General features: G+C 52.3%; 1 protein-coding gene across 1 annotated transcript in view; it reads left to right on the forward strand.

Annotated features, from left to right (window-relative positions):
• The first annotated feature begins 2,266 nt into the window (after nucleotides 1-2,266).
• EPHA2 (EPH receptor A2) overlaps nucleotides 2,267-22,331 on the forward strand; it is a 28,781-nt gene continuing 8,716 nt past the window's right edge. Inside the window, exons 1-9 of the mRNA XM_006866351.1 lie at nucleotides 2,267-2,494; nucleotides 6,990-7,057; nucleotides 8,810-9,479; nucleotides 17,882-18,037; nucleotides 18,125-18,457; nucleotides 20,237-20,352; nucleotides 20,713-20,866; nucleotides 21,563-21,662; nucleotides 22,118-22,173. Coding sequence (XP_006866413.1) covers nucleotides 2,377-2,494; nucleotides 6,990-7,057; nucleotides 8,810-9,479; nucleotides 17,882-18,037; nucleotides 18,125-18,457; nucleotides 20,237-20,352; nucleotides 20,713-20,866; nucleotides 21,563-21,662; nucleotides 22,118-22,173 — 1,771 coding nt within the window. The 5' untranslated portion in view covers nucleotides 2,267-2,376. The remainder of the gene's footprint in view (nucleotides 2,495-6,989; nucleotides 7,058-8,809; nucleotides 9,480-17,881; nucleotides 18,038-18,124; nucleotides 18,458-20,236; nucleotides 20,353-20,712; nucleotides 20,867-21,562; nucleotides 21,663-22,117; nucleotides 22,174-22,331) is intronic.

A 22,331-nucleotide genomic window follows, 5' to 3' on the forward strand; every position in this document is an offset into this window, starting at 1 on the left:
TTGGAGGAGACTATTAAAAATACTATGGGCTGTCAGAAGAACAAACCAGTCTGTGTTGGAAGAAGTACAGCTAGAATGCTCCTTAGAAGCCAGATCAACCAGACTTTCTGACAGATTATCAGAAGGGATCAGTCCCTGGAGATGGATATATCATGCTTGGTAAAGTGTAAGGTCAGCTAAAAAGAGGAAGACCCCTAACCAGGTAAACTGGCACAGTGGCAGTAGCAATGGGCCAAGCATAGCAACAAGATTGTGAGGTTGGTACATGACTGGGCACTGTTTCGTTCTGTTGTGAATAAAGGTTGCTATGAGTTAGAGCCAATTCCACAGCACCTAACAACAACAGTGTCCATAGCCTAGAGGGTCCAACACTACATTCACTCATCCATACATGCCTGTGTGTCCATCCACAGAGCCTGTGCACACCCCAAGCCCCACCTCCACAGAGGCTGTTCCTGTTACTGAACCACACAGAACCGTAATAACAGCTTAGGTTTAACAAGCGCTTTCCATATTCTTGTCCTATGTGGCTTACATGCATGCATGACCTCATTTGATCTTCTCAATTATCCTCTAAAGTATGTCTTTACATTTTCCAGATGAGCAAACTGAGGCTCAGAGAAATGAAATGACTAATCCACAAATTCATGTGCAGTCTGACTCCATAGTCTATGTTCTCTCCCACCTGAAGTACAGCACACTTACACACACACTCACCCAGTCATATACACATAGTCTCACATCTATACATACACCCACACACTCATACACGCATACCAACACTCACAGTCATACATAAATGGATACACACATTCATATACACATAGTCTCACATCCACACATACTCATATACATTCATACCTACATACAAAAACACTCACATCCACAGTCAAACACAATCTTGCACACACACACACACACACACACACACACACACACACACACACTTGCAAAAGACCCAGGTTCTCCTCCTATCATCTTGGTCAAAGACTTTAATCACACTCCCCTAACACCTGTAATTATCGTTCCCCCCCCCCCCCCCCCCCCACCCCGGGGGAAATGTCTGGACCTGCTTCCCAAGGGACAGATGCTGAGGCTCTGAAGTCATGAAGGAGGTCCACCTTTGGCAGGGAGGACCCTGGGGCCTGAGTAGCCCAGCAGGGCTGCTGGGAAGGCAGGTCCAGGGGAGCATGAAGCAGGGCAGAGGAGGGGTCAGAAACGCTGGCAGAGGGAGGTGCTTGCTGCAGCTGGCAATTGGGCAACTGGCAGTTCTGAGTGGCCAGGCCAGGCAGGCCAGAAATTTCCTGTTTATTTCATTCACACTAAACGCTTGAGTCTAGAGGGGTGATACAGTTATGTCTGATGGACTTTTGGTGAGAAATCCTTTGAATAGGTAGGTGGGGCAGCTGTCTTCCAGTGTCACAGATGTCATTCCAGAGTAAGGGGCTGTGAGTGCTATGTGCAACAGCCCTTGCCTGCCCTTCCCCAGCATGGTGCAGTGGTTAAGGCAGGGTTCAAGTACAAGAGGCCTTTGAGCATATTGTTTAAGTCCTAGAGCCTCAGTTTCCTCTTCTATAAAGTGGGGATGATACTTGCCTCACAGATGAGAATTCAATGAGATAGTGCATCTGCCTGAAGAAGGTAATCCATGTTCCTGAAATGTACATGCAGACATTGAGATGGCCTGTTTTTTTAAGCAACAGTACACAGATAGCCTAGCGCATTTCTGATGCGTTCTGAGTCAAGATGCCCTTCTTGACTTTCAACAGTGTTGGTTTGGCGCAACCTGCAATTTTCAGGAAGAGAGGAACATTGGGGTCTACTTCGGGGGGGTCATACTTCCTTGTATGGCGCTGTAGGATAAGCACTGGACTGCAAGGGCGGTTTGAACCGCAAGGTCGGCGGTTTAAACTCACCAGCCTCTCCTTGAAAACCCTACACAGGAACCAACTCAATGGCACTTAACAACAATAACCACTACCCAGACTGCTTCTTAAAACTAATTCCCTTTCTGCCCAAGCTTTCTGAACGATGTTGAGCCCAATCCCAAGAGGGCAAAAGGGATGGCTCAACGCAAACCGTCCTTGGACACTAGCCCGTGAGCGCGCAGCCACCCTGAGGAGTTCTAACCAGAGGGCCTCAGGTCCTCCCAACCCCTTCGGGACTTCCCCTCCTGCACTTTGCGGTGCAGGCCCGGCCCCTTTAAAGGCATTCCTGAAGGCGTGGCTTTGGTGACGTCAGCGTGGGGCATGAATGAACAGGAGTCGGTTCTCACCCAACTTCCATTAAGCACTTGGGGCAGGAGGGGTGTAAGTTGTGCGCGGTTGGCTAGAGGGAATCAGTCACCAAGGCCGGCAGCTGGAGTGCGGGAGACGGATGCGGAGGATGGGCGGAGAGCGCGCGGGGCACGGCATGGAGCTCCAGGCGGCCCGCGCCTGCCTTGTCCTGCTGTGTGGCTGCGCGCTGGCGGTGGCGGAGGCGCAGGGCAAGGAAGGTGAGTGTGCGCGGCGCGACGGGACTCGCGGGGACCCAGGACCCCGCGTCAGTGGGGAGCCCTGAGGCCCCGACGCGCTCAACTTTGGAAAGCGACCTGGCGCCACCTAGTCCCAGCGCACTGGACTCGGAGGGCGTGCGGGTGCGATCTGACGAGTCTGGGGCCCTATGCGGGCTTGTAGGGGCTCTGAGGGCTCGGGTTGCGCCGGAGCGCGCGGGGCTCGGAGGCCGCGGGGAAGGGGACAAGGCGCAGGCCACGCGGTTGCTGACCGCGCGGTCACTTCAGGAACGCTTTCCAGCGGGGGGGCGCGGGATTCCTTGGAGAAGTGTCTGAAGGGCTTTGCTTTGGGGCTTAGCTTCTTGTCGACATGGATTCACTGACCCGATTATCTCATTTTGCCGAGAAGGCGCTTCTGTAGCGGCGCCTCATTTTGGGGAGAGCTTTCTTGTGCAGACAGACCCTCGCGGTAGTCTGTGTCCCCTGAGATTTTTCTTTGCGCCCCCTTTGGCCTCCAGTCACCGCAGGAGGACATGGAGCGAGGTTCGGGTCAGTCCCTACCCACGCGTACCCTTTCCTGCTTCCCAGTCCGCACTCCCAGATTCGGGGGGCAGGTTTGGGGCCGCGCGTGAGGACAGGAAGTCCCAAAGCCAAGCATTTTGAGCAAGGGGTGACTCAGAACGAGGAAATGAGGCAGGTGGGGGCGCGGCTCTTAAGGTGTGGAGCCGTCACCCCAGGGCCACCAAGGAACCCGAGTACTTGGGGTGGGGGAGCTGAATCACCCACCCCCGCCCCAGCGCTCCCAGCGCGGTGCTGCTGGATGAGGGGCGGTCGACTTTGCCCTGGGCGGGGCGGGCGTGGGTTTGATGGTGTTGTCCCCTTAGCCGGGGTCGCAGAAATGCGGGAATCTCCTCCGCTCATCCAGATACCTTCCTGTCCACCAGCCGAAGAAGCTAGTTTGCAACTGTGGAAACAAGTTTTCCCCAACACCCGGGCAGAAGCGAGATTTCCGCCGCTCCCGCAGAGGGAAATGCGGAGGAAATCCTAGGCAGGTGGAGGTTGCCTTGAGCCTTGATTTCCTTTTCCGTCTCTCAAACTAGGGTTTGAAGTTTTGCCTTTCCCGGTTTGAAGGAAGAGAAAGCAGAGCCGGAGCCACTGTGTTGAGTGGCCCTGGTGGTGTCATTCAGTCCCAGTTTCTGCAGCAGACAGGGCCATAGTCCCGACTTGGAGACCCTCCCCCCCCCCCCACCCCCCCCACACACTCCTCAGTTCTGGTCCTCTCGGTTCTTTGGGGAACTAGTTGGAGGGAAGGGGAGAGACAGCTGGAAGAACTACAGGCCTTTCTTGCAAGCTGCCCATGGGGTCGGGGAGGCGCGGTGGGGGTGGTGGTGGTGGCGGGGCGGATTAGGTAGGACTGACAGGACTAGGCCCTAGGCCATTGCTTTGCTGCTGGCAGACCTCTGGCTCGAAAGCCTGGAGCCACCTTGTCCTGGACTTCAGCCTATGTGATTAGCTCTGTCCTGCACTGTGGGATGGGGGAGAAACGGGGCCCTATTGTCAAGTATAGGGGTGAGGGAACCTTTTTGCTTAGATCCCAAAAGGCCCTGTGAACGACCCCCTAAGGAGGTGTGCCTAGGGAGGGTGGGTTTGAGAGTCCAGCCAGCAGCTGCTAGTTTGATGCTCTTTGGGATTTAGGTTGCAGTGGGCTAATGTGTTGTGGTGGGTTAGGAGTGCATATAGGAGACACATGCCCTTCCACCCCTTAACCTAGGCAGCTACGACCTTCTTGATCGCGCCTCTCCCCCTCACTGGGTTAGAGGAGCTGGGCTGTATTTGGAACCTGCAGATGGAGCCTGTTATATCCTCTATGACCACATAGTCTGCCCACCTTTTACAAATGGGGGAGACTGAGGGAGTTTCCTGCCAGCCCAGCCCCTCTGCACCAGAGGGTCAGACCCAAGCATCTGGCTCCGTAGGCTGCCAGAGCAAGGGCCCCTTTGCTTTGTGGTTTCATGGTGGATTTTCCTAGGAAGGGAGACTAGCTGGGCAGGGGTCCAGGTGGGGGTCTGGGAAGGTTCCAGGTTTTAGGTTTTTTTTTTTAACCCGAGGCAGTTAATGGAAAGAGGGCTGGAGAGTGCCTGGGAGGCCTAGAAAGTTCTGGGCTTCTTAACTCTACTAGGACCCAGTTTGCCCCTCTGCCCACTTCCTTTTTTTCATGTTTTTTATCCAGGCTCCCTTGCCTCCCCTGCTTTCTTTAGGCATTAGCTGGTCTTGGTTGAAGAGGGATGGAAGAGCCTGGGAAGTGACAATAGAAGAGTGGGTGGAACTACTTACTACATACATTTGAATAAAAAGTCTGTAGAGCAATATAGACCCATAAGGATGGCATTAATGATGGAACTTGAAGCAGAGGGGGAAGTTGTTTTGTCCCCCCTGGGTCAGAGGGCTCAGCCTTGTCTAACTCTCAGCCTTTCAGTGAAGCCTTCTGGGGCAGCTGAGGGGTCCCAGGGCCTCTCTTTCATGGAAGCAGGAGCCTGACCCTGGAAAAGATCTGGGAAACAGCCGCACCCGCTTCTGGGTGGAGGGACCCAGGGCTGGGCTCCTGTTCCTGGTGGTTGGTTCTCGGGAATTTCCCGGGGGAGGGGGCTGTGTCTGGAAGCCCCTGGGGGAGGCCCCTTCCTGTGTGAAGGCCTCTATTCTCAACTGCAGCCCTGTGATACTTCTAGTGCCAGGCCCAGGACTGGAAGGGGAGGGGACCCCGGGAGGGCCAGTGGGGACCCTCATTACCAGGTTAACCCTTCGGAGCTGGGAACAAGGAGTCCCTCCCTATGAGGCATGGACAGTGGCTTCCCACTGGCTGGGGGAGGGTGTAAGTGCCGGACACACCACCCTCCTACCCACCCAGCTGGAGTCAGGAACCCTCAGATTCCTTCCTGTGCAGCCGGAACATTCCATTTGCTAGTGGGGTTAGTGAGTTTTTCAAGCCTGGGCCTTGGGCATGTCTGAACAAATTCCTGCCCCTACCCCAACCTACCTCCCCTACCCCCACTGCAGCCTCTGCTTGGGGCCGGTGCCACATCGGATTTCCTCTTCTGTGCTTGGGCTGCCCACTGCTTTCCTCGAGAGGAGATTTGGCCCGGTCAGCAGTTAGTTGCGGTGGCAGTACCTCACAGCAGGCCTAGGGTTCTTTAGTTCTAGGACAGAAGGTAGTGTAACCTCGGTTAGGGTTTCTAAGACTACTCTGGAGAGCCTCCGATCCCTCTACCTACTCCTGCCCTTATGGCACCTGTCTCTGCAGCCAGCCTGCCCCAGGTGCCACCATTCAAGTCATTCTTCCAAGTCCTGGGTCTGAGGAATGCTGTTTCTAGAGGCCACGTTCCTCGTGTCCTCGTGGTCCAGGCCCAAAGGAAGTCATTATTTGCCTCTCCTCTGACCATAGAACTTTATCCCATGCTAAGTTTCCCCAATCTCCTTGCGATCCTGGGAGGGTGGTACCTGTTGGCATCTACATGAACTTGGAAATGGACGAAGTGCAGAACCCAGGGTCTTGGCTGGATACCCACAGCAGTGCTAGGTGTGGGGAAGCCCCAACTGTGACTCTGTCTCTCCTCCCATGATCCCCTTCCCCAGGCTTCAGAGGTCCCTAGCACCTGATCCATCTGGGCCTGGAAAGTCCCATACGGAGGTGGTTTTCCCATCCTTGGTTCTCTGGGGCACCTCTGGAAAGGCAGCATGCTCCGGGTATGAGGGGACAAGGACTGCGGGGTCCCAGGAAGGAGATACGTTGGCATCTCTGTGTGTGTATCTTTGGGCTCCTATGGGTTCAGGATTTTATCCTGCCTGCTCTGTGGCTTTTGTGATGAGCAGATGAGTTCTAGACCATTCCCCATACCCATGCCCCCTCCCCTCCAGAGGATCTGTTCCCACCTGTTAGCAGCTCTCTCTCTTTGAAGTGCCATGAACTGTGTGTTCACATACATGTGCATATGTGTGTGCTTGAGGCCAAAGTGGGGGTGGGGATGTGATAGGAACAGACCCCAGCAGCACAGGAGTGTGAAGTGCTGGCCTCCTTCAAGGAAGCAGACCAGGGCAGCCTGGTGTCACTTAATACCCCTGCTCACCCCAGCTCTGGGTCCAGCTGCTGCCCGCCTGCTGGGCTGAGCTCTCTGTTCTGATCTGCCCAGCTGAGGGCTAGTGGAAGGGGCGGAAGGACTAGAGCCCTGGGCTGTGAGAGGGTAGGTTTAGTCCTCACTGCAACCTGCTGCCGGCCTTCAACTAGGTCCTGTCCCTTCTCTGGGCCTCCATTTCCCCATTTGTCAAGGGACAGGTTACTTGGATAAGGGGACCGATCTTTTGTATTGGTATCTCTTTCAGAGGGCTGAGGAGACTTTGAGGGCCTCATGGAATTCCTGGGGGGACTCTCACCCTTTCCAACATGGTCTGACTGAAGGCAAAACCCCCCAGGCTCACTCACTGTCTGCTCCCATCTCTTTTCCAGTTGTACTGTTGGACTTTGCTGCAGCTAAAGGAGAACTCGGCTGGCTCACACAGCCATATGGCAAAGGGGTAAGCTTTCAGGGTGGGTGGGCTATGCGGAGGGAGCGGCTAGTCCCCTGTATAGATGGGAAAATTGAGGCCTGGCTTAGATCAAACAACTCAACCAGAGTTCAAATTCACAGAGATCCTGCTTCCTGAAACAGCTCTCCTAGGGATGGTTGGGGTTTGGGAAGGAGGGGGAAGAACTGAGAGGTGGAAGGAGCTGGAGAGACAGCTAAAGACCCTAGCAGAGCAGAGACCTTTGGGTACCCTAGAAGTGCTGATGGCTGGAGGACATTGTCCTAGCTCCCTCAATCCGCTTCTCGGGAGTGAAGGGGTTAAAGGCACCCCCTGCCTTTGAAGTCTCGGCCTAGGAGGTGAGTGAGGGGTGATAGAGAGACAGAGAATAGTGGCTCCCAGCTCCCCCAACCCCAGGGAACTGGATCAGGTTCCTTCCTGCTGGCCCCTCTCTCTCCCCTCCCCAGCTGTTATTCCCCTTCCTGCTTGGGAGCTGTCGTTCCCATTCAAGTTTCCTAGGCCTACCCTGCCTTGCACCAGTGGTGCGCCAGGTTGTAGCCAGGACTGGTAGCCAAGAAGTTGGCATCCTTATCTCCCATCTTTGTATATGGTTGCTGTGTGATCTTGGAGAATATGAGCCTCAGTTTCTCCATCTGTGTAATGGGCCCTTGCTGAGTTTGTTCTAGTCCCCTAAGCTAGGGAGGGGTGTCTCCAGGGGGCTACTTGGAACACTTCCCACTGCTGACCAGATTTTTTGTGAGTGTTTTGTAAACTTTGTTGCCTGGCCATCCAGCTCTGAGGGGTCAGGCATTGGCTAGAAGAGGCATGGGGTACAGCTCTAAGCAGATTTCCTAGGGTCGTGGAATGTCCAGATATGAGGGAATACATACAGATCACCTGATCTACCCAGGCATTATGCAGAGTGGGGAACTGACACCCAAGGGCTTACAGGCTAATGTTAACACAGTACAAACGAGGCCTCTTTCTTCAGCCCTTCTGCTATCATTTGTCCATTTATTCAAAGAATACTTTCCTGAGCCCCTACTCCATGCCAGGTAGGGATAGAAGTGAATTCAATGCCATGCCCCAAGGTGCTCAAGAATTTAGTGTAAGAGTCCAATTAGGCATCATCAGGTGGTACCACGTGCTGTGATAAGAGAACATGGACACCCTGGGAGCCACAGGGTTCCCAACCTGGGAATGCTTCCTGGAGGAGGCAGAGCTGTGTTCTGATGACTGTTCAAAAGCCAAAATCGGAATGGCAGAGGATCATCCATGTTTTGACTTCACTTCTGCCCCTGCTACTCCTCCTACATATCTATATACACACCCATACACACACACACAACACAGGGAAAGAGTAATAATAATAATGACAATAATAGTTTAGTATGATTGCCTTGTGTCAACCACGGTGCTCAGCATTTTGTCCTCAGAGCAATTCTGTGAAGTATGGAATCTTGCCCCCATTGTGCACATAGGAACACAGAGGCACACAGAGCTTAACTGATCTGTCTGAGGTGACAGGGTCAGCTAGAACCCCTCAGACTTCACCATAGGCTCACAGCCTTAATGTACAGGTTCAGCACCCAGAGATTGGAATCAAATCTTGGCTCAGCTATTTCTAGTTGTGTACTGGTGATTTGAAGTCCCTTTCTAGGCTTCAGTTCCCATCCCTGTAAAATGGGCATAGTGTGAGCTGTGAAGCATCTTCCCCCGCCACCCGAGGCACCTGCCCATGCTAACCTGCTATTCCCTGTGCAGTGGGACCTGATGCAGAACATCATGGATGACGTGCCCATCTACATGTATGCCGTGTGCAATGTGGTGGCAGGCGACCAGGACAATTGGCTCCGTACTAACTGGGTGTACCGGGGTGAGGCCGAGCGCATCTTCATCGAGCTCAAGTTCACTGTTCGAGACTGCAACAGCTTCCCCGGGGGTGCCAGCTCCTGCAAGGAGACCTTCAACCTCTACTATGCAGAGTCTGACGTGGACTATGGCACCAATTTCCAAAAGCGTCATTTCACCAAGATCGACACCATTGCACCTGACGAGATTACCGTCACCAGTGATTTTCAGGCCCGCTATGTGAAGCTGAACGTGGAGGAACGCTCTGTGGGGCCACTCAGCCGCAAGGGCTTCTACTTGGCCTTCCAGGACATCGGTGCCTGTGTGGCATTGCTCTCTGTCCGCGTTTACTACAAGAAGTGCCCCGAGCTGCTGCGGAACCTGGCCCGCTTCCCTGAGACCATTGCCGGCTCTGATGCTCCCTCCTTGGCCACTGTGGCTGGTACCTGTGTAAATCACGCTGTGGTACCACCCGGGGTAGAGGATCCCCTCATGCACTGTGCGGTGGATGGTGAATGGCTGGTGCCCATTGGGCAGTGTCTGTGCCAGGAGGGCTACGAGAAGGTGGAGGATGCCTGCCAGGGTGAGTGGTGGTACAGGTGGCAGGGAAGTGGAGTGCTGGGGTTAGAGGCTGTGTTTCCAGAGTCTCATGTCAGCTCTGCTTGGGAAATTTTCAGTTCAGCTCTGATTTGGTACTGTGAATGGAAGTCACAGGGCCCTCCTAGACATCAGTTCCCTTATTTCCAATTAGTTTCCCTAATTCATTAATAATGAATGAACGGTCTAACAGTATAGCGTGGTGGTTACAAATGTGGCTGCTATGACAAGAATGTTGTTAGTTGCCATTGAATTGATTACAACTCACGGTGACACCCCTTCCATCCTGTGCTCCAAATGGTTTTCAAGGCTGTGACATTTTGGATACAGATCACTAGGCCTGACTTCCAGGGCACCTCTGGGTGGGTTTGAATCTCCAGTCTTTTGACTCATAGTCAGCACTTAACAGTGCCACCAGATATTACTTAGAACAATGTGTTGTTGTTGTTAAGTGCTGTTGAGTCGGTTCCAACTCATAGTGACCATGTATAGAGTTTCTGAAGAGTGGCTGGTGGGTTTGAACCATTCACCTTAAGGTTAGCAGTCCACACCAGGACTCCAACACCTGGATGTAAATCCCTGATCTCCATTTAGCTGTGTGACTTTGAACCAGTTCCTTAAATTCTCTGTGCCTGGGTTTCCTCATCTGTAAAATAGAAATGATCTTAGTGCCTACCTCATTCAGTTGTTTTGATAATGCAGTGATTTAATAGTTGTAAAGTACTTAGGTCAGTGGCTGACACATAAATGCTTTATAAATGAGGCTATTACTTTTGAATCACCCCACATATATACCTGAGCACCGTCACTGGACATATGGTACAATCCTAGGAACGAGGTCCTTGTCTTGTTAACTTGCTGTGTGACTTCAGGCAAGCCACTTAATCTCTCTGAGCCTTAGGCTCCTCTTTTGTGCAGAAAGTTGATTAATTTAAACCTGGGATTTGTGTCCTTTGCCTCATACTAAAATCACCTAGGGAGCTTCAGAAAAATGCCCATGACCAGGCTAACTGAAGCGACTCTGGGCATTGGTACATTTATACCATCTGCCCTCAGGATGGGGAGACTGTAGCTTGCCTGGGGCCTATGACAGCGGAAATCCCTATAACAACAGGGTTTTTCAGTGGGTGATTTTGGAAGGCTAGTCTGTCCCCTCTCTCTGGGAGCTTCTTTGCCAAGATAAGCGGGGTGTTGAGAAATGAGAGTTTTGCCTCTGCGTTGGCACACACTGGCTGGGTGAGCTTGGGCAGATCATCTTGTCTCACCTTGATTTCAGTGGTATAAGCAGACTTTGTATTTGTTTTCAGTTATGGCTCCTTCATGCAAAGGTCTGATGTGTGGGAGGAGCCTGAAGCCCTTTCTGATGGGCCTGCTTACCTCTGAAAGCAAATCCTCAGAACCCTGCTTAACACAGTTGACAAACCCCTGGATAGAAGTTCCCTAAGAGCCTTTTTGGCCATAATCCTATGGGGCAGCTTAGGGCTCAGCTCTGCCTTGTTCTCCAGCTCCTCACCACTGAGCTAGCCCCCACCCCCCCAGGCAGCCCCAGCTTTGGTGACCTCAAATGCATACTCTTAGCCTCAGACAATGACTGCAGGGTGGGGGGGCATGAGGCAGCCTAGTGGGGTGAGCAGGCCCCTCCCACATGACATCCTCACAAAAGAATGCGGGGGTGGGGGTGAGGGGCAGCTGAAAACTTTCCACAGGCAGGGTGATTCAGGCCCTGCTGAGATAAGTGGATGGTTGGGGTTGGGGGGGGGCTCTCTAGGAAGGGGGGTAGCCTTCTCTCCCCCGGAGGTGGGGGGTCAGGGATCTGGCAGGCTTTGTTTATAAAGAGCTGAGCAGCCCTGGATTGGCAGGATGCTGTCCAGTGGGAGAACTGGTTTTCAAGAGGGAAACCTTCAACTTCTCTAGTGGACCCTCTGTTGCCAACCACCTGTTCCCCTAGCATTTCTTCCTTGTGACCCCCCCCCCTCCATAAAGCCCTATCCATGTGGGTCGGCGGGCCCTCTGTGTGACCAGGCCCTAGTGAATGAGGTTCTGGGAACAGTTTTCCCAGAAGCCTCTGATCATGATGCCAGAGGAGACAATAGCATAGATTTAAGTGCTTTCCAAGTGACAGGCACCAAGCAAAGCAAACACTCTTGTGGCAAAATCTGTTACTAACCCCATTTAACAGGTGAGAAAACTGAGGTTCAGAGAGGTGAAGGGACTTGCCTGGCAGCCACTCAGATATGACTGAATCACGATTTGAATCCAGGCTATTCAGTGGCACCAGGTCCAGGTGATGGGTTAGGGAAATGGCAGGAAGTGACCAGTTCCTTTGGAATCTCTGACTCAGCACCTGGCCCCGGGATGCCTGGCCCTTGGGTTCCCTGGGTTGGATTCTCTGGGCAGCCCCAGCAATGAGAGGCACGTTCAGGAAGAGAGAGGTGGAGGAGGTGTAGAGTCTGCCCTCCTCCTTGGCCACCCTCTCTGTGGGTGAAAGCCCAGATTCTGTCATTGGAATCTCTTATTGGTGACAAAACGGAGTCTAGAAAGGTCCCCTAGTACCTTGTCTCGGTTATTCCCAAAGTTGGTTTCTCCTCAGAATTTTCCTCCCCAGGAAGCTCAGAAAGAGTTAATTAAGCAGGCAATGGAGAGGGAAGCACCTCCCAGGTGCTGTGTGTGGACAGGTGGGCATGCTGCCCAGGAGAGCTCTGGGAGCTATGTCAGGAATGAGCCAGTTTTCTCCCAGCACCCCCCTCCTGGCCCTGCCTGAGGGACAGTGGAGTCACTCAGGCTGACCGGCTCTCCTGGGACGGCTTTGTCTCCCTGTCTGTCTCTGCTTCCTGTGCTGCCATTGGCAGCAGAGCTGGTGGGGCTCTGGTTGGCGCCTCAGTCTATGGAGACTGCCGGGCAGGTGAGCAGGTGGCCAGTGGTCCTGGCCAGAAGCTTAGCCCAGCAGCTGGGAGGCCAGAGCTGGAGCTGAGACTGTGGGGTCAGGAATTCCTTCCTTGAAGACTCCTGCTTCCCCTCATGAGTCCAGCCTTCTGGGGACATCCCCTCTCCATTGGGATGTCATTGGGACACCCTCTCCAAGCCACCCTGCTAAAAAAGCATTTCACCAGCAAGGTTTCTTTCAGTCTTCACAAACAGCCCACAGAGACTGAGGACTTTGTAATACCCATTTTGTGGATGAGAAAACTGAAGCTCAGTGAGAAGAAATGGTGACCAGTGACCAAAAGAGCTTTGGCCTTGTAAAAGGAGGGCAGTACACTGTCCACAATTGTCCCTGGCACGTGTCCTTCCACCTATAAACTGTGTGGCCTTGGCGAGTCTCTCTGAGGGCATTGCTCTCCCCATCTGTAAAATGAATGGGTTGGATAGGTGACTTCTAGGGACCCTTGCGGACCTCATGGGTATGTCTGTGACTTTCCTGAAAAGGTCATGTGTAACCAGGAGGGACATCCTGAGTGGCTGAAGGAGAGACTCCCTGGGGGAGGGGATGACTCTGGGTAGGGTGGCCCTTAGGCAGAGTGGCCTGCGTTCATAGCAGGGCAGTGGTAGGACATGGCTGCTCCCCAAGCTGGGAGCTGCAGGGACTCTCAGGCTTGTTCTCTGGCCTGACAGAGGTGGGTGCTGTGGGAAGGCAGCCCCCCCCACACCCCCCAAGGAGTGGCACTGACTCTGCTATTCTCACCTGTCCTCAACTCCCACGGTGGGCAAAACCAGGTGCTGGCAGCCTTGCCGGCGGGCACCAGACCCCTCCCTCTCTCTCCGGAGGTAAGTGGGTCTCTAGAACGGAAGGAAGGAGGCAGGGAAAGCAAACAGGAGATAAAAGGCCCGTGGTAGGGAGAGGGCGGGAGGGAGACTGTGACTGGGGGAGCAGTGCTTATCTCGGCTTGGTGAAGGAATGTGCCGGCAGTTCATTTCCCCGGGGGACGTGGAAAGGAGCCCAGTACTGTAGCTCTCAGGCCCAGGACATGGGCCCCACATCTGGGAGAAGCCACCAGGCCCTGAGGTTGTTTGTGGGGTCAATAATTTGTAGCCACCACTCATAGAGGGAGACAAAGTCCAAGTTTCACAAGTCCTCTGGTTGGAATGGTGTGCCACAGTCCGCAGCTGGGCCTGGCTTGGAAGGTGATTGGCTTTAGGTAAATTGCTTCCATAACTTCTTGACCTCACAACCTTACTGCCACCACCACCAGTAGGGAGGTGGCTTGGCTTGGGAGGAGGGGCTCGAGGGGTGGGGGTAGGGGGGCTGGACTTGCATCACACCAGAGGGCGTCTGTCCCTGAGTCACCCCATGCTGCCACCTTAGGGGCAGGCACCTGGAACTGGAAAAACCAGGGTGCAACCCTGGGTGTAGCCATGGTGCCCCAGTTCCCTTACTCAGAGTGGCGCAGGCCTGCCAGAAGACCCCAGTCCAGGGAAGTCTCTTCAGGTATGCTAAAGCTAGCTTCTGTGTCAGGCAGGTGAGTGTCCTGGTGCACAGTGCCCACAGGGACCCCCACCCCCCACCCTCGGGCACTGAGGTGCTGCTCACTACGTGGGTCTGGAGCATATGGTTAATATGTACCTGGTAGGTTTGAGCATTCATTCATTCAACAAACATTAGCTGGCACCTACTATATGTCAGGGAGTCCTGGTGTGGCGCTGTGGGCTAATGCGTCAGACTGCAAAGTCATTTGAACTTGTAAGGATGGTGGTTCAAGCTCACCATCTGCTCCTTGGAAACCCTACACAGGGTCGCTATGGGTTGGAATCTACTCGTCGGCACCTAACAACAACTGGTGTGGTGCTGTGGGATAATACACTGGACCGTAAGGTCAGTTTGCACTGTAGGGTCTGCAGTTCAAATTCACCAGCTGTTCCTTGGAAACCCTATACAGGGTCACTATAAGTCAAAACTGACTCAAAGGCACGTAACAACAACTATATGTCAAGAGTCTGCTGGGCTTGGGACCCACAGGAATTGGACTCCATTTCTGTTCACTAGAAGTCTCTCAGGGAAACTTAATATATGCAGAAGAAATTCCAAACAAAGCACTGAAGCCAGCCTGCGAGCTTAGTCGGAGCTGAAACAGTGTTTATCTGTCTCACAATCGTATCCTTAGCACCCAGAATTGTGCCAAACATGTAGGAAGTGCTCAATTTCTATTTGGTAAACATAAGATTGAGTAATTGATGCCCTAAGAGACATAGGGGAGCAGAAAACCCGGCAGTCTGGAAAGGCCTTGTAGAGGAGCTTAAACTGGGTATTGAAGTGTGCAGAGGAGTTTGCTCAGTGGCTAAGGGGACAGGTGGGTATTTGGTGTAAGGGTGTGTGGACCCCTTCTCTCCACTTGACTTTCCAGAATGGAAATCCGACTGAGCAAAGTCAGGGAGAGACCGGCTTGCTGGTGTAATGCAGTAACTCTGGGACCCCTGGGGCCATGGCATACTCTGGGGTCTCAAGGACAGCCCTGTGTAGCTCTGTGGTTGGAGGAGGGCAAGAGCATGCCCTGTTGATACTGCCTCTCCGCTGTATGAACTGGCACAGCCGCAGCGGAAATCTCTCCAAATTCCTTCTTTCCTGCTGGCCGCAGGCGGGCCACCCCCAGGCTCTGGGGCCAAAGAATGGAACCTGTCTCTTCCCCCACTTCCTCCTATTGGCACAGGCTAGAGGGGTGCTTGGAAAAGAACAGGCAGTGGAGAGTGTCACCATGAGGCTTGTAGGTAGATGCAACTTTCAGTGGAACGTGCCTGGGTTGTGAAGATGTGATTAGTCCTTAGGGACTGTGACCTGCTACGCCAGTGCACCCCAGCTCTGTGGTGTAGGGACCACCTGCAGATGAGCACTTACCCAGGGCACAGATAAGCCTTTGAGCAGACAAGTCAGGGCATCTAGGAGAACTGAGTTCCTAGGATAAACACAGCTTGGCTTCCTCAGAGTCTAATTCTTGCTTGAAGATTTAGGGGAGGAGAGAGCTATTTTTGTATTGTAACAGATCTGTAGAGGAATGTGTCTTACATGGATTTCTTAGATACAATAGGAGAATTGAGAGACATTTAGGGTTTGAGGGAGCCAGCTCTGTCTGCCCCTGCCTCCCTGGGTTTATTTCTGTTCTTTGCCTTCCAGAGGACACAGATGTTCCCTATTTGAGAAGACCTGTGTGTGTGGCTCTGAAATTAGTCTTGGGACTTTCTGGCTGTTGAAGGGGGCTGGGATTTACCTCCTTTCTGCAGACTTGTTTCAGAATATCAATTTCTCTTCGTTCTAAATAGAGGCATTTCTGGGAACAGACGTGACAAAGCAGAGTCTCTGAGTTGGGTTGAAATTTTGGTATTATGTTTATGTCCTCCAGAGAGTTGGATGAGCTGTTCTCCTTCCCTGAATGTTTCTTCCCCTCCAAAATGGAATCTATGCAGGTTCCCTGGGTGATGCGAATAGTTTGTGCTCAGCTGTTAACCAAAAAGGTTGTCTGTCTGAACCACCTGGGGGGCTCCATGGAAGAGATAGTCCTGATAATGTGTTTCTGTAAACATCACAGGCAAGGAAGCCCTCTGAAACAGTTCTACTTGTAACCAAGGGGCTTCCTAAGTCAAAAATCGAAACTAAAATCAACAAGATGGAATTACTATGGATAATAGAGCTCATACCCAACAGCTTTATTATGAGGACTAAATGGATATGAGGAGTCCTGGTGTGGGTGGTATGGTCAGCACTGGACTGCTAACCTAAATGTAGGCAGTTCATGCCCTATACCAAGAGTCGGAACAAATAGTTGTAAAGTGCCTTGCCCGGGAGCTGTATGCAGTTGGTTACCCAGTAAGTGGCCTGTGGTCACTGTTGATGATGATTCAGAGTCTCCTGTCCTACTGGGTGGTCCTGGATCAGCCCACTCCCATGGTGTGTGCCCCATCCTTTGGTGCTGATCTGAGTGGAGTTCTGGTGGGAGTGGCTGCCCCAGGGGTGGCAAAGGCAGGGACATAACCTGAGTCTGAGCAGAATCACTAAGGAAGTTGCTCTCCAGGACCTGATGAAACTGGGTGTCCTCCAGACTTGTCCCTTTGACTCTTAAGCCCCCTTGCCACTTCTGCTCACACAGGGCACTGGGCACAGAGGGGTCTGCAGTGCACTTCTGACTGGCCGTTATCTCCAACTCCAAGCCTTCACTGGCTCTCCTTTGCCCACTAGGAAAAAGGCCTGGCGTTTGAAGCCATTCCTGAGCTGGTACCTAGAGCCCTCTCAGCCTGTTGTCTGCTGTTTCCACATTGGTGCCCACAAAGCGACTCACAGCTTCTGTATTAACTGTGCTCTTTCTCACCCCTAATTTCTTCTTCAGTAATTCTGCCCTGCTGAACTCCTACTCAACTTCTAAACCCAAGCCGAAATATCCCCTTTGCCTGCCCAGTATCCGATGCATTTCCCCTCTATTTCCTTAACTCCTCGCTCACTCCTTTCTTGTAGACATTGTCCCCTTTTCCCTGAGCTCAGGGGCTTTGTTTGTTGGTCTAGCTGGAGAGAGGAGACACAGTGAGCATTTGAAGACCAGCTCCACTGCCTCAGGACTGGGCTTCCTCTCTGGGAATAAACTAAAGGGGACCACCTGCTTAGAGACAACCCCACACAGGGAGCCCCATGTTTGCATAGCTTCCTGTCTGTGGGACCAAGAGAAGGGACTTGGGGCAGGAGCAGGATAGGGTGGTGTGAGAATGAAGCTTTAGAATCAGGTGTCTGAGCATCTAGCTGGCCAGACCAGGCAGGGGTAGAACCTGCTACCAGGGGTGAAAGAGCCACTTCCTGGCTGTCCTTGGGAGCGACGGAAATGACTTGCCCGTGGATCCAGATCCTGAGAAATCCTGGAGGCTGGCCTTTCCTGTTTCCTAGTGGGCCAGCCCAGGAAGAGGAAGGCTGTCTGGTCCTGGGAGGGAGGTGTGAGCAGGGGAGAGATGGAGAAAGAGCTGAGGCAGCACTTGTAAGGGTGGTGTGCTGGCTGATACCTCAGGGGATGCTGATAGACACTCAGACAAACACTGAGAAGAGGATGAAGTCCCTGCCCCAGGCAGGTGGGGCCCTGCCGGACAAGGAGAGGAGGCATGCCTCAAGGAGATGAAGCATGTCGGGAACAGGCGGTGCCAGGCACATCGTGGGGTCCTTGAAGCTGAAAGGGGACATGGGACCTTGAATGCCAAGTTCAATGGCATAGCACTTCTGTTGAGAGCCATTGGGGTGATGGGAAGGTCTGGAGCTCCTGGGGGAGGCACTTCCTGAGTGGCCAGCATGTGCTTCCTCAATGCCACCCAGCATCTCCCCGTGAGAAATCTAGCCCACAGGGGTTTAACCACTTACCTGAGGAGTGGAAAAGTCATTTGGGGTGAGAATAAATTGGACTGATGTCCCTCTATCACTGTGCCCACCAGCTTGCTCACCTGGATTCTTCAAGCCCGAGGCATCTGAGAGTGCCTGCCTGGAGTGCCCAGCACACACACTGCCCTCCCCTGAGGGTGCCACCTCCTGTGAATGTGAGGAAGGCTACTTCCGGGCGTCTGAGGACTCTCTAGCCACTCCCTGCACACGTGAGTCTCCGTGGGGTAGGGAGGGTGCATCCAGGGATGCCAGGCCTAGCTGGGCATTGACCACATCCTGCCCTCTGCCCTCTGCAGGCCCGCCATCCGCCCCACACTACCTTACAGCTGTGGGCATGGGTGCCAGAGTGGAGCTGCGCTGGACGCCTCCCCAGGACAATGGGGGTCGTGAGGATATCAGCTACACTGTCACCTGTGAACAGTGCTGGCCCGAGTCCGGCGAGTGTGGACCCTGTGAGGACAATGTGCGTTACTCAGACCGGCCATACGAGTTAACCCACACCAGCCTGATGGTCAGTGATCTGGAGCCTCACATGAATTACACCTTCACCGTGGAGGCGCGAAACGGTGTCTCCAGCCTGGTGGCCAGCCGCAGCTTCCGCACCGCCAGTGTCAGCATCAACCAGACAGGTGAGGGTGGAGGTCAGTGCTCCAGGCAAATAAAGAGACCAATTCTCTTGCCTTGGATGGCTGGGCCCTCTAGGGCTGCTGGGGTGGGTGACCATGTTCAGAGAGAGGCTGGAAAACAAATGATGAAAGGTGGAGCCACGTGTATGTATATGCTGACTTTGTTACTTTGGGGCTGTTTGGCCATGAGCAAGTTACTTAGCTTCTCTGGGCCTTGATTTCCTCACCTGGATAATTATAGGGTTGTTGTCCTCTTCATTGCTGTAGTGCCTAGGGTCATAAAAGCTTGCAACCAGCCATCCAAGGCAAGAGAATTGGTCTCTTTATTTGCCTGGAGCAAGAAGAAGAGAGAGAGAGTCAGGAACAGGCGAAGGATATATAGACTGTGTGTCTTAAGTGTTTCCATGAACAACTGCTTTATCTGCCATGAGAACAGACGACTTGCCTGGTTTCTGGCTACCATTATTGAGCATTTTGATCAAAAAGTCTTTAGAAGAATGTTGATCAAAAGGGAGGGAAATACAGAACTGAATTTTAGATTCTCATGGACTCTAGACTTCCTGGAGCCATGGAGGAGTTGGTGAACTCCTAAAACTATATAGTCCTGAGATAAATCTTTGAATCTTAAACCAAAAATATTCCCTGAAGTCTTGAAGTCTTCTTAAAACCAAACAATGGTTTGACTTAAACTAGTGAAGAATGTTTGCCTTTGAGCATTATGTTCTTTTAAGACCTATCTATGTGGCATCGCATAGAAATTGTTCTTTTGTGCATAGGGTCCCTATGAGTCCGTAACGACTCAATGGCACCTAATAACAATGTGGCATCAAAATGACATCAGCAATTCAAAGCTTTAGATAGGAAACTTAGGGTGTCAGTGAGATTTTGATAAAGTTGGGGAACAACTCCGAAAAAATGGGTACTATTGGTTGCATAAGGAGCTCTGGTAGCGTAGTAATTACGAATCGGGCTGCGAACCGCAAGGTCAGCAATTTGAAACTACCAGCAGTTCTGCGGGAGAATGATGAGGCTTTCTGCTCCCGTAAAGATTTACAGCCTTGGAAAGCCTGTACAGGGTTGCTATGAGTCGGAACCAACTCCACAGCATGTAGCAACAACAACATTGGTTGCATAACTTGAATGTAACCCATATCACTGAATTGTATGTGTAGAAACGGTTGAGTTGGTGTATGGTTTGCTCTAAATGAAGAGGCTTCAAAAATTTCATGGAATAATTCCTTTGTTTTAATTCCATTTTCCATGAACTTTTTGAAATATATTCTCAACAACAACAACAAAATAAAATTGGGAGGGGAAAAAAAAAAGATAATTTTTTTAAAAAAAGAGTTGTTGAGAGGATTTAGTAAATTATGACAGGCTTTTAGACCAGTGGAATTCTGATGTGGTACTGTGGGTTAATGTGCTGGCCTGTAAGGTTGGTTTGAACCACAAGGTCGGCCATTCAAGCTCACCAACCACTCCTCAGAAACTCTATACAGGGTCGCTATGAGTTGGAACTGACTCAGTGGCACTTAACACCAACAATTTAGACTAATGCCGAATATGTAGAAAGGATTTATCAAGTCTCAGATTATTTTATTATTATTATTATCTACCTTCCTGGGTAGCTCATACTCTGGTTCTTTGCCATGTCAGGTCCTATGGGAGGGGCTGGAGCTGGGAGTTAAGGATCCCCAGGCTGGGATCTTCCTAGGCTGTGGGTGGGGCTGGGACCCTGAAGGTAGCTCCTGACACTTCTCACCCACCTGCTGTTCTGTCCAGAGCCCCCTAAGGTGAAGCTGGAGAACCGAAGCACCACCTCGCTGACAGTCTCCTGGAGTATCCCCCTGCGGCAACAGAGCCGTGTGTGGAAGTATGAGGTCACCTACCGCAAGAAGGTAAGCTTAGAGCCGGGGAGGGGTTTGTCACTTGGATGCTTGCTGCACCTGACAGCTGTCTGGGAAGCCCTACTCTTTAGATGAGGAAGCTGAGCTCCGGGGTCTTTCTCTCAACCCTCATAGCAGACATTTCTAAGAAGGCTATTCTGGGATCCTCGGACGAGGCAGTGGGGTATGGGGTGTACAGGTCTTTAGGACCAGATAGTTCCAACTGAGACCTTGAATGAGTCATTTCATTTCTCACTTCTCAGAGCCTCAGTTTCCTCCTCTGTTGAGTAGAGTATCCAGTTTTCTAACAGGTGAACCACCTTGCTGAGCTGACTCTGATGCTTCGCCCTTCTCACACTTTGCGACCCATAGGGGGACTCCAACAGCTATAACGTGCGCCGCACCGAAGGCTTCTCTGTGATCCTGGATGACCTGCTTCCTGATACCACCTACCTGGTCCAGGTGCAGGCATTAACACAGGAGGGCCAGGGTGCTGGCAGCAAGATGCACGAATTCCAGACCCTGTGTGAGTAGGGGCCGGGGCCCTCCAATAGAGCAGCTGGGCCATAGCCAGAAGAGGAGATGGTTCAAAAGTCCCTGGACATGCTCCCTCCTGTATGATACAGTTTTCTGGCTGATGTTAGTGTTCTACCGCTGTTAGCATTTTGAAGGACATAGTTATATATACTTGGAAAAACTGATTAAATGGTACCCTTATGCATTTAAAAAACCCACAGATAAATATTTACTTCTTGTAAATCATATGAATGATAAAGTATTTATTTAAAAAAATAAAAGTCCTCTTCCCTGTCAGCCCCAACCTGAGACAGCTCTGTGAGTTTACCCCAAGTCTGGGCAGGAGCAACATTGGGGACCAAGGTTTTATATTCAGGGGAAATTGTTACAAGAAGGAAGGGCTTATCCTCTGGCATGGACAACTCCAGTTCAAATCTCAACATCACAGAGATCCAGAGCTTAGAGTCCCACACACCTGGGAATATCTTATAGAAGAAGCCATTTCTAAAAGTCTTCTCATTTGTTCATCTTGAAATGGGACCCAGTATCCTCCTCTGCTTGTCATGAGCTATCACAAGTAAAAATGCCCAGCACAGAGTAGATGCCCGGGTGTATTGACCCTAAAGTGGGCCTGGGCTGTAGCAGGGATGGTGTCAGGGTTTGGGGTGTGGAGGCTCCCTGTCATCATCTGGTTCTCCCCTGGCAGCCACGGAAGGATCTGGCAACATGGCGGCGATTGGTGGCGTGACCGTTGGTGTTGTCTTGCTTTTGGTGCTGGCTGGAATTGGCTTCTTCATCCACCGCAGGTTTGTCAGAGCCCATGAACCCTCAGTTTGCTGATCTGGAAAATGGAGCTGTTAGTAACCTGCTCCCCACCTCCCAGTGGCAAGAGGACATAATGAGCTATAAAGTGTTTAGTACAGCGCCTGGCACACGCTGGGGCTGAGACGTGGCTGTCATTATCTCTGCTGTTGTTCTAAGTGGTGTGTCCCCACTTCCTCTGGACACCCAGGCAGGAAGCACTGGGAAGCATCAAGGAGGGAGGCCCTCATTACAGCTATCCACAGGGGCCACTATGGGTGGAGTGAGCCTTAGGTTTACTCATTTCCTCTGCACCTCCTGTCCCTGTGCTCTCTGCTCCCATGGTGGGGTCTGAGCAAAAGACGGGGCTCCCATTGGACAGAGTGGGCACAGGAGGCCTTCCTGGCAGAGTGGGTCTCACTGATCTCCCTGTGTGTCTGGCCCCATGGGGTCTTTCCAGGAGGAAGAGCCTGCGTGCCCGCCAATCCTCGGAGGATGTGTACTTCTCCAAGTCAGGTGAAGATGAAGCCCCAGCCTATGCTCAGCCTGGCCCTCACTGTCCTCCCCAGTTCTGGCATTCTAGGGTCGTGAGGGTGGGTCCAGAGCCTTCCCTGGGAAGCTCTGAGGGGGCTGATCCTCACAGCCTGATCCATTTCCAGAGGTCCCTGCTGATG

Source organism: Chrysochloris asiatica, unplaced genomic scaffold, assembly GCF_000296735.1.
Source record: "Chrysochloris asiatica unplaced genomic scaffold, ChrAsi1.0 scaffold00090, whole genome shotgun sequence".
Lineage (NCBI taxonomy): Eukaryota > Metazoa > Chordata > Mammalia > Afrosoricida > Chrysochloridae > Chrysochloris > Chrysochloris asiatica.